This window comes from Phalangium opilio, unplaced genomic scaffold (genome assembly GCF_054372755.1).
Source record: "Phalangium opilio isolate 3A_F unplaced genomic scaffold, DU_Popi_V2 ptg000048l_1, whole genome shotgun sequence".
In the NCBI taxonomy this organism is placed as follows: Eukaryota; Metazoa; Arthropoda; class Arachnida; order Opiliones; family Phalangiidae; genus Phalangium; species Phalangium opilio.
Window position 1 is genome coordinate 2,769,473 of NW_028324170.1, and position 11,670 is coordinate 2,781,142.

At 34.8% G+C, this 11,670-nt stretch overlaps 3 protein-coding genes and 1 long non-coding RNA gene across 8 annotated transcripts; 2 read left to right on the forward strand and 2 right to left on the reverse strand.

Annotated features, from left to right (window-relative positions):
- The first annotated feature begins 58 nt into the window (after window positions 1-58).
- On the forward strand, window positions 59-8,703 carry abs (ATP-dependent RNA helicase abstrakt). 3 transcript variants are annotated; one of them, XM_089839341.1, is made up of 12 exons: window positions 59-589; window positions 649-874; window positions 937-1,398; window positions 5,951-6,049; window positions 6,105-6,264; window positions 6,327-6,672; window positions 6,740-6,893; window positions 6,977-7,276; window positions 7,333-7,633; window positions 7,983-8,132; window positions 8,197-8,268; window positions 8,338-8,703. In XM_089839341.1, the coding sequence occupies exons 1-12, from the start codon at window positions 210-212 to the stop codon at window positions 8,583-8,585; spliced, it is 2,898 nt and encodes a 965-aa protein (XP_089695467.1). In that variant the 5' UTR covers window positions 59-209; the 3' UTR covers window positions 8,586-8,703. The 3 variants fall into 3 exon arrangements, with proteins under 3 accessions (XP_089695467.1, XP_089695466.1, XP_089695465.1); XM_089839339.1 differs by lacking the exons at window positions 59-589; window positions 649-874; window positions 937-1,398 and adding an exon at window positions 5,679-5,888; XM_089839340.1 differs by lacking the exons at window positions 5,951-6,049; window positions 6,105-6,264; window positions 6,327-6,672; ... (4 more) ...; window positions 8,197-8,268; window positions 8,338-8,703 and adding exons at window positions 1,495-1,747; window positions 1,846-2,380 and having other exon boundaries at window positions 937-1,429.
- On the reverse strand, window positions 2,138-5,509 carry Pus7 (pseudouridine synthase 7). Its single transcript, XM_089839338.1, has 12 exons — window positions 4,875-5,509; window positions 4,713-4,812; window positions 4,419-4,641; window positions 4,241-4,355; window positions 4,036-4,179; window positions 3,767-3,964; window positions 3,619-3,680; window positions 3,391-3,548; window positions 2,951-3,086; window positions 2,726-2,884; window positions 2,439-2,660; window positions 2,138-2,339 (listed from the first exon to the last, which is right to left on the reverse strand). Exons 1-12 carry the CDS (start codon window positions 5,498-5,500, stop codon window positions 2,224-2,226), a joined length of 2,259 nt encoding a protein of 752 aa, XP_089695464.1. The 5' UTR covers window positions 5,501-5,509; the 3' UTR covers window positions 2,138-2,223.
- LOC149673698 (uncharacterized) lies at window positions 8,491-9,159 on the reverse strand. Its single transcript, XR_016366903.1, has 2 exons — window positions 9,031-9,159; window positions 8,491-8,930 (listed from the first exon to the last, which is right to left on the reverse strand). It is a non-coding gene; the product is annotated as an uncharacterized LOC149673698 (long non-coding RNA).
- LOC149673699 (uncharacterized) lies at window positions 8,745-10,539 on the forward strand. 3 transcript variants are annotated; one of them, XM_089839361.1, is made up of 3 exons: window positions 8,745-9,829; window positions 9,905-10,172; window positions 10,218-10,539. In XM_089839361.1, the coding sequence occupies exons 1-3, from the start codon at window positions 9,818-9,820 to the stop codon at window positions 10,268-10,270; spliced, it is 333 nt and encodes a 110-aa protein (XP_089695487.1). In that variant the 5' UTR covers window positions 8,745-9,817; the 3' UTR covers window positions 10,271-10,539. The 3 variants fall into 3 exon arrangements, with proteins under 3 accessions (XP_089695487.1, XP_089695486.1, XP_089695485.1); XM_089839360.1 differs by having other exon boundaries at window positions 8,745-9,652; window positions 9,740-9,829; window positions 9,905-10,539; XM_089839359.1 differs by having other exon boundaries at window positions 9,905-10,539.
- Window positions 10,540-11,670: the final 1,131 nt, after the last annotated feature.

Below are 11,670 nucleotides of genomic sequence, written 5' to 3' on the forward strand. Positions count from 1 at the left end.
CGTCAAAGTGGCGTCACCGATTACGATTGGCTAGACAAGGAACGTATTGCCATCGTCCGGTAAAACTTTGCACTATAATTTAAATAGCGTAGGCCAAACTTAAATTACAATAAATAGGTCATGGACCCCAATTAACAGCCTGCACACCTTGTAATAATTAATTTAAACAATTAGGCCACTTGCATAATCGCAGAATCTACTCGGTCAACATGAATATTAGCATAGCAGATATCTGTGAAAATACTAAGATGGCAAGAGAATTTGCATTGCTGGGTAATTATGAAACTTCGTTAGTTTACTATCAAGGCGTGGTGCAACAAATCCACCGACTTCTGCAAAGTATCGGAGAACCAGGGCGCAAGGAAAAATGGCAAGAAATACAGCAACAAATAGCTCAAGAATACGAGCAAGTCAAGGACATCCAATTGATTTTAAATGGCTTCAAAGGGGAAAATAACTATAATGATCGCTTAGCTGTCAGTAGTAGGCTTATGTACAATGAAAGTAATGTCGATCCTGACATAATGTGGCCACTCGGGAATGCCAGAGACCCGGATGTTTGGCCTCCTCCAAACCCTGTTGAACACAAGTAACTTCTAATCCAAAGATTCAACCCCAGATTATGAAAATAAATGAAATTTTCCATAGACAAGGACCTTCAATAAGACAAGCCAGAGCTGGGAGACGAAGTGACGTTCCTAAAGCCGCAAATAACAAAGCCAGTGGAAACTCTCGTCAAGGAGGAAGTGGGGGAAATGAAAAAGGATCCAAGAGAAATGTTCCTGAAAGTAGAGCTGGAAAAAGAGAGGACAGATCTGTTAAAAAAGATGGCTCTAAAAAGGAAGAAAATAAAGATGAAGCTAAACCGGAAAAAGTACAATGTTGGCAATGTTGGAAAGTATTAATTAGTATTAATTATTATTTTTGGGGGGACAGGAAGGAGAAGAAGAGAAGAGATTTGATGGATCAGGATATGACAAAGAATTAGTAGATGTTTTGGAACGTGATATCTTAGTTAGAGAACCTGGAATACATTGGGATGACATAGCTGATCTAACTGAAGCCAAACGTCTTTTGGAAGAAGCAGTCGTCTTGCCAATGTGGATGCCAGAGTTCTTTAAAGGAATTCGCAGACCTTGGAAAGGAGTACTGATGGTTGGACCACCCGGAACTGGAAAAACTATGCTAGCTAAAGCTGTTGCCACAGAATGCAAAACAACATTCTTTAATGTCTCATCTTCAACTCTGACATCAAAATATCGCGGAGAATCTGAGAAAATGGTTCGATTGTTGTTTGAAATGGCTCGTTTTTACGCGCCAAGTACCATCTTCATTGATGAAATTGATTCCCTGTGTTCGAGAAGAGGTTCCGAATCGGAACACGAAGCTTCAAGAAGAGTTAAATCTGAATTGTTAATTCAAATGGATGGTAATTATAATTTAACTAAGCGCTTAAAAGAATCTTGAAAGTTAATTTTCAAAATTTTTTTAAAGGAATAACAAACACTGATGATCCCTCTAAAGTAGTCATGGTGTTAGCGGCTACTAATTTCCCTTGGGATATTGATGAAGCTTTACGTAGAAGGCTGGAAAAAAGAATCTACATTCCTCTACCCACTGCTGAGGGAAGAGACGCTCTCTTAAGAATAAACCTGAAAGATGTTGAATGCACGCAAGATTTAGATCTGCCAAAAATAGCCAGTAAACTTGAAGGTTATTCTGGGGCAGATATAACCAACGTTTGCAGGTAAATGGCGACGCTGGCGAGTCCTCTTTTCCCGGACTCTGAGTCAAAACCTAAAAATGAGGACTGACACCCTGATGAATTCTTAAATTTATCTTTAGGGATGCTTCTATGATGGCAATGCGTCGTAAAATAGCGGGATTAACCCCTGAAGAGATTAGAAACTTGGCTAAAGAAGAAATAGAACTACCAGTTTCCCCTGAAGACTTTGCTGAAGCTGTTAGAAAAATAAATAAGTCTGTTAGTCGGGAAGATCTGGAAAAATACGAAAAATGGATGGCTGAATTTGGCTCCACTTAATTAAATTGTTTTAAATGTTAATTAAAATTAATAATATAGCTTGTGATATTAATAATAATCTCCACTAACAAACTTAACTAATAAAGGGACCAATTTTAGAGTTGTATTTTTAATTGTGTATTTTGAAAACAAAAGGAAGTAAAAAAAAAACTTAAGGAAGAAATTAAAAGTGAATACTTTTAACCGAATTTTTGGGCCCAAATTGACGTATCTTTCTTTGTTACTTCTCTTATGGCCATTGTAGCGTAACTCGAAGATGGTAGATCAAATGTTACTTTAACAGCTTGTAAATCACCTAATATAAGAATAATAAAATTTTATTTGGTTTTAAAATTACTTTAAATTAAAGAGTTTATTTAAATTAATTCGTAATAAATTAATAAATATTAAATACCCGATTTATCAAGATTTAGAGTTTTCCCATTCAAAATATCCCAATCTCCCAAACATAAATCTTCATCACGGTCATGGTATTTCACGATAGACCAAGTTAGATTCTTTGGTTTCACCAAAATGTGACGATAAGAACCACTTAATGAGTAAATGATGACTTTAGAATTGAAACTATTCAAATCTAAACCATCTTTTGATAAAATTTCTTTGAACCACTCAATAGCTGAAGTATAAATATTGAATTAAAAATTAAAGTTAATATATTTAAAGTAAAAATTAGTAATGTACCGTCATTTTCTGGATAAATAATGTTAGTTCCTGGTAACGGTAAAACAATATCGTAAATAGATACTTTCTTATTATCAATGTCATCTTGGGTGACTATTTTTGGCTTTTCATCCGCTTCTAGTTTCAGTTTATCACCAACGACAGAATCAGGAGTCGAATCTAATTAAATTAAATTAATGTTAATTAATCTGAAATATGTATTCTTATTATTTTTGATTTTAGTACCTTCTTTTTGAGATAGAACGTAAAGATCACCAACTACAGGGTTAAGACCATAAATGGAAATTCTTTTTGAAGTTACAGAATTAAAGAGAAAACTCTGGTAAGAGTGGATGTACATTAGTCTCGTGTTCCTTGGAATCTATTATAATATATAAGTTAATTAAATCAAATTAAATTAGCCTTATTCCTGATCAGCGCCACCTACCCATAGTGGCGACTTTGAGAACTACTGTAAACGGCAAGCCAATCAGATGTCGCTAAAATCTGGTGACGTCATTTTTGGTAAGACCCCGAGAGTGCCCGTCAGTGACATCACCAGATTTTAGCGGCATCTGATTGGCTTGCCGATTACTGTAGTTCTCAAAGTCGCCGCTATGGGTAGGTGGCGCTGATCAGGAATAAGGCTAATTAACGAGTTTGGCGGAGTTTGTTTCATTAGTTACCTTGTTCAAGGCATTAACAAAGTCATTTGGTTTATGGTTATTAATTCCTTGTAAAAGTTGCCCTTCAATACAGTCTTTGTTCCATAAAGCTTTCAACGCTTTACTAGCATTATTAGTTTCAGACCATATTTTACGACACTGCTGCATATCACCGTTTTCTACAAAGTTAACCGTTTTTGTAAATAATTTGGTAAACTAAATATTATACTTGGAATTCCGTTTTTCAACCTCCTGTTCTTGGTTTTAGTATGAGATCAATAGCTTCTTTGTATTCTCCTCTGATAAGGGCTCTAAATTAAATTAAATTAATTCTCCTATTGATTAATATTTAATAATTTTTATAAATTAAATTTCTAATTTAAAGTATGTTAATTACCTTCCAATTTCGTGGGTTGGAATTTCAGTCGTCCCAAAACGTTGCATTCCATAGTAATTAATGAAACCCTTATTTGTAATTGAAGTTAAACCGCTAATAACATCAACATCTTTTCCATCCGATAAATCTATTTCCCTTAAAATAATTGTAAAGCGGTTTCCAGCCAAATGACCCAACTTTAAAACATTATCTTTGTAACTGAAATTTTCAATTAAATTAAAATATTAATGAACTAATTTTAAATCAAATTAATTATTTAAAAAACATACGCGAAATTTCCACAGCTAATATTTTTCAATCCCTTATTAAGTTGAACCAATCTTTCCGCGTTTACTCTCTTGATAGAAACCATTTGGCTTGTTTTCCCACGTTTATCTTTGGTTCCCGCATAATTAAAAGATCCAGGTTTAATGCTATTTTTTTTTGATTATTATTAATAAGCGTTTAAACAATTATCTTTAAATGGAATTTTACTTTAACATTCGTCCAATCATGTTTATGGCATGGCCTGTGTCACAGTTCTCTTTATACATGACAAAATGTGTGAAACTTGGCCTTCCTCTTGGCCATGTTTTCCTTTCTACCCTTTCTGTAAATTTAATTATTAAATTTACAAATTGCAGAATTATATTTTTAAATGGTTGAATCCTACTGATATGGGAGACGGGTCGAATTCTCATAACTTTTTTCCCATTAATAGTTTCAGTTTCACTAGTTAAGGTTTGGTAATTTTCCGCGATGCAACCATGGAGTTTGGTACGTTTTTCTTTGTCAAATTCATCAGCATCAATTACTACATCTTCCAATTGGGATTCACTAGCTAGTTTTTCGATTTTATCGACTATTTCTTCTGATAAAATTGTTTTTAAAGTATCCTAATGCAAATAATAAGGTTTAGAGAATATAGAACATAGTGTCTTGAAAAAATATTAGTTTATACGCGTACTTTAGGAATTTTAGGGGCAGAATCCTTAGGAAGGTCAAATGAAGTAAGTTTAACAACTTCACCTTCCGGGGTAATTTCATTTACCAAAAAATCAGAGTATCTGATGCAAGATCAAGTTAATTACCATTTAATTATTAAATTTATTATTTCAAACCTCTATACCTGTGTTTCAATATGGCACTGAATCCTGAATGTTTACCCACATATTCGGTTATACCACAGTCTATTTCACTTGCTGGTCTCTTTGGTGGTGAAATTACTTTCAAAATCTCTACTTCATCATTGTCTTTCTTATCTCCAATAATACTGTCAAGAACTAATTTAGATTCTGCGGTGTCAGAATCACTAGTTTGAACATTAGGAACAGTTTCATCAACTGAAGAAACATTTTCTTCTTTTTTGATTGAAATATTATCTTCATTTTTGATTGAAATATTTTCTTCTTTTTTGATTGAAATATTTTCAGAATCAATCAATGTATCCATAGACTCGTCAATTAAATTAATTTTAATGTCATTTTCATCAAGTTTCAACAGTTCATCCTCGGACTTAAGGATTTGGTTTTCATTTTCTTCGTCAAGTTTACGACGTTTTGCCGGCTTCTCATTTTCGCTTTCAAGCTTAGATTTAGTTTCTTTTTTGACAATTAAATCATCCACTTGATTAGGATCGTAATTGGCACGTGTAGTAATTTTTTCAATTTTCCCGCCCATACCACCAACTTCAACTTCAAGACTCGTAAGCCTTGGTTCCTCTACGTTCATATCAACTTCGATTGCTTCCGACATTATTACCCACTGATTTTAAGTAATAAACGAAAGTACCCAGTCTTAAACGTCTTAAAATCGAATGAAAGGTTTACTAATTCAAGTGAATTAATAATTTAACACCGTTAAACACATATCAAAATTGACTTGCAAAACGCCGCTTTCTAGTCTATAAGTCTTCTCTGATTGGTCAAATGCACGAATCTAGCAGACTACTTTTAGAAAATCGAGACTGATGAAGTTGGCCGTGCATCACCCGTCAAAAACTATTTTAATTAATTAACCAAGTTTAATTAATCAAATTTAAGGTATTTTCGTGATTTATGAAGTCTCCCGTAAACAATAATTAAATAAAATCCAAGTTTATTATCAAAATATGGAGAGAAACAACAACAAACCAGCTATTAAGGTATGATTGACCAAGGCTTAGGGTCATTTTTAATTGTAATTAAATTTAAAATCGATAATTAGCGTTATAGAAGAGAAGAAAAGAAAGAATCTTCAGAAGAGGAGGAGGATGAATCGAATTATACCCCTTATATTCCATTAAAAGAGAGGCGAAAACATAAAGTAAATTGTTAATTCACCTTGATTTAGGATAATTAATTAATTAAATTGTCGTTAGTTAATTAAAGTTGGAAGATTAGGAGCCTTACTTGAAGAGGAGAGAAATAAATCAAGCACAGACAGGGAAGATGACGAATTTGAAGAAGATGATCAATATGGAAGAAAATCTAATGTTAGTTTATTAGATCAACATAATGAGTTGAAGAAAAAGGCAGAGGGTAAAGTATTAATTATTAATTATTTAAAGACAGACTTCATTAATAGATTTTATTTATTTCAGCTCGCAAGGAAAGCGCTTTAGAGAAACAATTAAAAGAAGAAGAGAAAATATTGGAAAGTGTGGCTGAAAAAAGGGCTTTAATGGGTGTTGCCGAATTAGCCAAAGGAATACAATATCAAGAACCGATAAAAACGGGATGGCGACCACCAAGATACATATTAGCAATGTCAGAACAAAGACACGAAGCTATTAGACAAAAACACCGTATTTTAGTCGAAGGAGAACAAGTTCCACCTCCCATAAAACACTTTAAAGAAATGAAGTTTCCTAGGAGTGTCATTAATGGACTTAAAAAGAAAGGAATTAGTAAACCAACACCCATTCAAATGCAAGGATTACCAGCGGTGTAAGAGTTTATTAATCGAATAACTAAATCAAATCTCTAATTAATATTTATACCTTTATTGTCACAGCTTATCTGGACGCGATATGATAGCAATTGCTTTTACCGGTTCAGGGAAAACCCTAGTTTTTGTCCTTCCTATTATGATGTTTTGTCTAGAACAAGAAAAGAAGTTACCATTTATTCAAAATGAAGGTCCTTATGGTTTAGTTATTTGTCCATCTGTAAGCAATTATAGAAATAACAATTAAATACTGTTATATAAAAACTTAATTCTCAATTCTAATTTCTTCAATCATTGTTTTAGAGAGAATTAGCGAAACAAACCTTTGAAATCATCAAATTTTTCTGTCAGTCAGCGGCTGATGATGGATTACCTAATTTACGTTGTTGTTTATGTATCGGAGGAACTTCCGTTAAGGAACAGTTAGACGTAGTTAAACGAGGCGTTCATATTATGGTGGCAACTCCGGGTCGTCTTATGGATATGTTAGACAAGAAAATGATTAATTTAGATATTTGTCGGTACCTTTGTCTCGATGAAGCTGATAGAATGATCGATATGGGTTTTGAAGAGGATGTTCGAACCATTTTCTCCTTTTTCAAGGTTTAATTTCATCCATTTTCCTTTTATAATTTCGATTAAATCTAATTATATTACAGGGACAACGTCAGACTTTACTTTTTTCGGCTACCATGCCTAAAAAGATTCAAAACTTTGCTAGGAGTGCTTTGGTTAAACCAGTAACTGTTAATGTCGGTCGAGCTGGTGCGGCGTCTATGGACGTAATACAGGAAGTGGAATACGTCAAACAGGAAGCCAAAATCGTTCATTTATTAGATACATTACAAAAAACGTCACCACCCGTTTTAATTTTTGCCGAGAAGAAACAAGATGTAGACGCCATTCACGAGTATTTATTACTTAAAGGTGTTGAAGCGGTTGCAATTCACGGAGGAAAAGGTAAAATAAATATAGAGAATTTTATTAACCAGGGTTCGTACGGAACCTGGATAACCTGGATAAGTCAGGGATGTGAAAATTAAGAGAAAAAGTCAGGGATAAGTCAGGGATTTTAAGGTTTTTCCTAAAAAGTCAGGGATTTCGTTCCGTACATCAAACCATGCTTCGAGCAATGTTAAATATGAGACAGGTGTGATGAAGTGGGCTCCTTAAACACCTTAATATGGTCAGGGATATTGCCAAAATTTGGTCAGGGATAACCTGGAAAAGTCAGGGATTTTCAATAGAAAAATTTCGTCCGAACCCTGTTAACTAGGGGAAGTTGCTAATTAAATTTTCTTTACTGTAGATCAAGAAGAAAGATCGCGATCGGTTGAAGCCTTTCGTAAAGGAGAGAAGGATGTCTTAGTTGCGACTGATGTAGCTTCAAAGGGTCTTGATTTTGAAAACATTCAACATGTCGTTAATTACGATATGCCAGAAGATATTGAAAATTACGGTAAGATTATTAATTATTTAATTAAAGTCTAATTAATAATAGGTACTTATTTATTAATTTTCAGTGCACAGAATTGGACGTACTGGAAGATCTGGAAAAAAAGGTGTAGCTACGACATTTATCAACAAAGCTTGTGGTATGTTTTTAATTAAGTTAAGCTTAGTTAGTTACCTTTATAGTTTATACTAATGTTCATCTTTGACAGACGAATCCGTTCTCTTGGACTTGAAGCACTTGTTGTTAGAAGCCAGGCAAAAGGTTCCACCGTTTTTGGCAGCCCTGCAATCGGAAAACGAGAAATATTTGGACTTGGGAGACGAAAGAGGGTGTTCTTATTGCGGAGGTTTGGGACACAGGATTACGGATTGCCCCAAATTGGAAGCCATTCAAAGCAAACAAGCTTCGAATATAGGAAGAAGAGATTATTTGGCTAGTAATAGCGCAGATTGGTAAAAAAAAAAAAAAAAATACCTTTATCAACATTATTCTAATTAATGTCGTGTAATTTTGAATCAAATTATGTATTAAATGATTTGAATTTTGTAATAAATAAAATTTAACGTGTATTTGACACGGCTTTTTCTTGTTTTGTTTTTAAGGGGGGGAGGGGATAAGTCCCCGCGTTGACCAACTTCGTCGCGTCATAACTCTTCCATTTCAAAAGATTTAGGGATAAATCCTGTAGAGTATAATAGGCCTACTTGTCCTCTGTCCAACGATACTAAATACTTTGGGGTTTAAGAGCGCGGATTTATAGAAAATATTTAAAAATGTAATTTTCGGTGACACAAATGCAACCTCGCGTGCCTACCTTTAAACAGGGCTTTACAATAATTTCAAATGACCTTGATAGACCAGAAAAAATACAATTTCAAAATTTTCAAGACACAAATACAACCTCGCGTGCCTACCTTTAAACAGGGCTTTACAATAATTTCAAATGACCTTGATAGACCAGAAAAAATACAATTTCAAAATTTTCAAGTAAGCTACGCGAGTAGCTTTAAACCGTGCTCGGAAATAAAATTTCAAACGGCCTTGAAACACTAAAACATTGCTAGGGCATACCTTTTGTTTTGAATCGACATTCGACAAAAGCTATCAACCAGTTTTCATAGCCTCTATATAGGCCTAGAGCTTATATTATCAGTGATAAAACAACTAAATGCTAATTAACGTCAGTTTAATTAAATATGGAAAAATAATTAAATACTTGAATGAGTAGGGTCAAGTCAATCAAGCGTTGAAATCAAATCACATTCGAGAAAAAAAAAATAAATACTGTAATTTAATCGCTCTATTGAACACGTAGATAATAAGTCGCATTCTAAAATAAAGTAATATTTCCCTTAATATTCACGTATTTTACTTCCATTCTAAGATTGTAAATTAAATAAGAATTAAAATTAATTACGCAACTATATTTAAAGAAAAAGGCACCCTGAACCACCTATTGTTTTTCACAATGTTAATAAACATTTCAAAAGAACAAAAAATTACGAAATTCATTGTAAACCAAGGTGCTAATTTTTGCAATCTATAAAAAATCGATCACTGGACCATTTTATAGATTGGGTAATTAACTACCCGATTAATGTCATTGTTAGGGCAAGTTTAGGAGTATAAAAGGGACGACGAGAAAAGTGAATTCAGTATCACACGATATTTCCAAGACAACCAACAACATGAAGACTACTGTGAGTACTTTAAACTTTCTCCTCAAGTACTTGGATTTTTCAATGACGTTTAAATTATATCTAATTACTTTATAGTTGGCTTTTTTGGGTTTGGTAATGTGCGTAGCTGTGGCTAGCGCCGGTATTATCGCCCCAATAATTGCGAAACCAATTGTACCAATTGGTTTGGGACTAGGACCTCTCGGTTATGGCGGTATTGTTGGACCAGTCGGGTACGGAGGTATTGTTGGACCAATTGGATACGGAGGTCTCGGACTAGGACGTGGTCTCGTTGGACCATACGGTATCGGAGGTGCTGGTCTTATTGGTCGCGGTATTGGACTTGGACCAATCGGATACGGAGGTCTCATTGGTCGCGGTATTGGACTTGGACCAATCGGATACGGAGGTCTCATTGGTCGCGGTATTGGACCAATCGGATATGGAGGACTCATTGGTTAAAAAAAATTAGTAAGTCTCTGTAATGCTAAATTCCTGGGGCAGATTTCTTCTACGTAAGCTAATGTTGATGGGGGTCGAAGGAAATAATAGTGTACTCTGTAATGCACATTCATTAACGTTGAGTGTACGTCATACTTAATATTGATACGCTACTTAACTTATGGTATTTGTTAATATTTCAGATACAATTGAAGCAGTGAAACCACCAAAAATTATGAATAACTATGTATAACTATATATAATCGTAAATAAATTATTTATATTGCAAATTTCGTATTCGTTTAACTTTAAGCTCCAGTAACACAATCCCGTGATTAAATTCAACACACTAGAATAACTGTAATCATTGTACAAAAAAACCCTACTTTTCACCCCATGAACACAGAAGGCATACCAAGCAATAGAGCAATGATTTCATGCCTCTTGAATTTCGTTCCAAGTTTGGCTTAGCAGATCCTATAAGATATTCCATTCCAGACTACGTTACCCCTTTATCTTTACACCATACCTTATGCCTACGCGAATGAATATCTATATATACTTCTCCATAAGAAAGAAAATAGTCACTAGAAGAAAACAGGACGGTATGTATAGTTTCATTTCTTGGTTACCCTTCTCATCTCGGAATCGGAGGCAACGCGCTGGAAACTGAATATATTTCTACAGAAGTAAATGAAACCTCGAAGAATAGAAGTTATTAATGACCTGTAACGTAACATGTTCTTTAACACCTTCCACCCTCGCTTCCCACTCAGTTTGATCAAAAGAACACACTCATTTATGCCAAACTTATCAGAAGCACCCTGTAGGTGTTCTAGTGTATAAAAATAAATAATTCTAAATGAAAATTTCAGGACTAACTAGGCCTATTTAAACCTAGGAATCCATCAAGCTTCGGTACAATTCTCCGACAACTTCAGGGGTAAGTTATTTCCCATTTGATCTTGGCTATCACTGGCATAGAAATATCCCCTCTCTCTTTGACACGTGCGTAATTAGGTTGGTGATCCCACCACCCCTTTTCTTTTTCCCTTTTTCCCATCCCAAAGTCCCGTTGGAGCCAAGGGGGCCGCGAGGGCTTCCAGGGTAGGAGTAACACATGGGAATTGGCTAGAAAATAATAACTTTCAGCCCAAAAGTCTTTCTCTCTATCTTTCCGCCTGCCAGGAGGGGGGGGGAGGGCTCAAAGTTCCATCTCCCCCTCCCTCCGTTCCTTTTCTCGTCATCTCTAAAGCTGGCGTTACACAATATATTCTAATTCGAGATAGGAAGAGGCAAATATTGCATGGACTCAGTCACGTGTGGTGTAAGCTTAACATCCAATCTTTAGGATTCAGGGGGTTTCAGTTCGCCATTCGTGTTAGATTCATGAATACGTTGCCGGACTTCAAGCTAAGGTA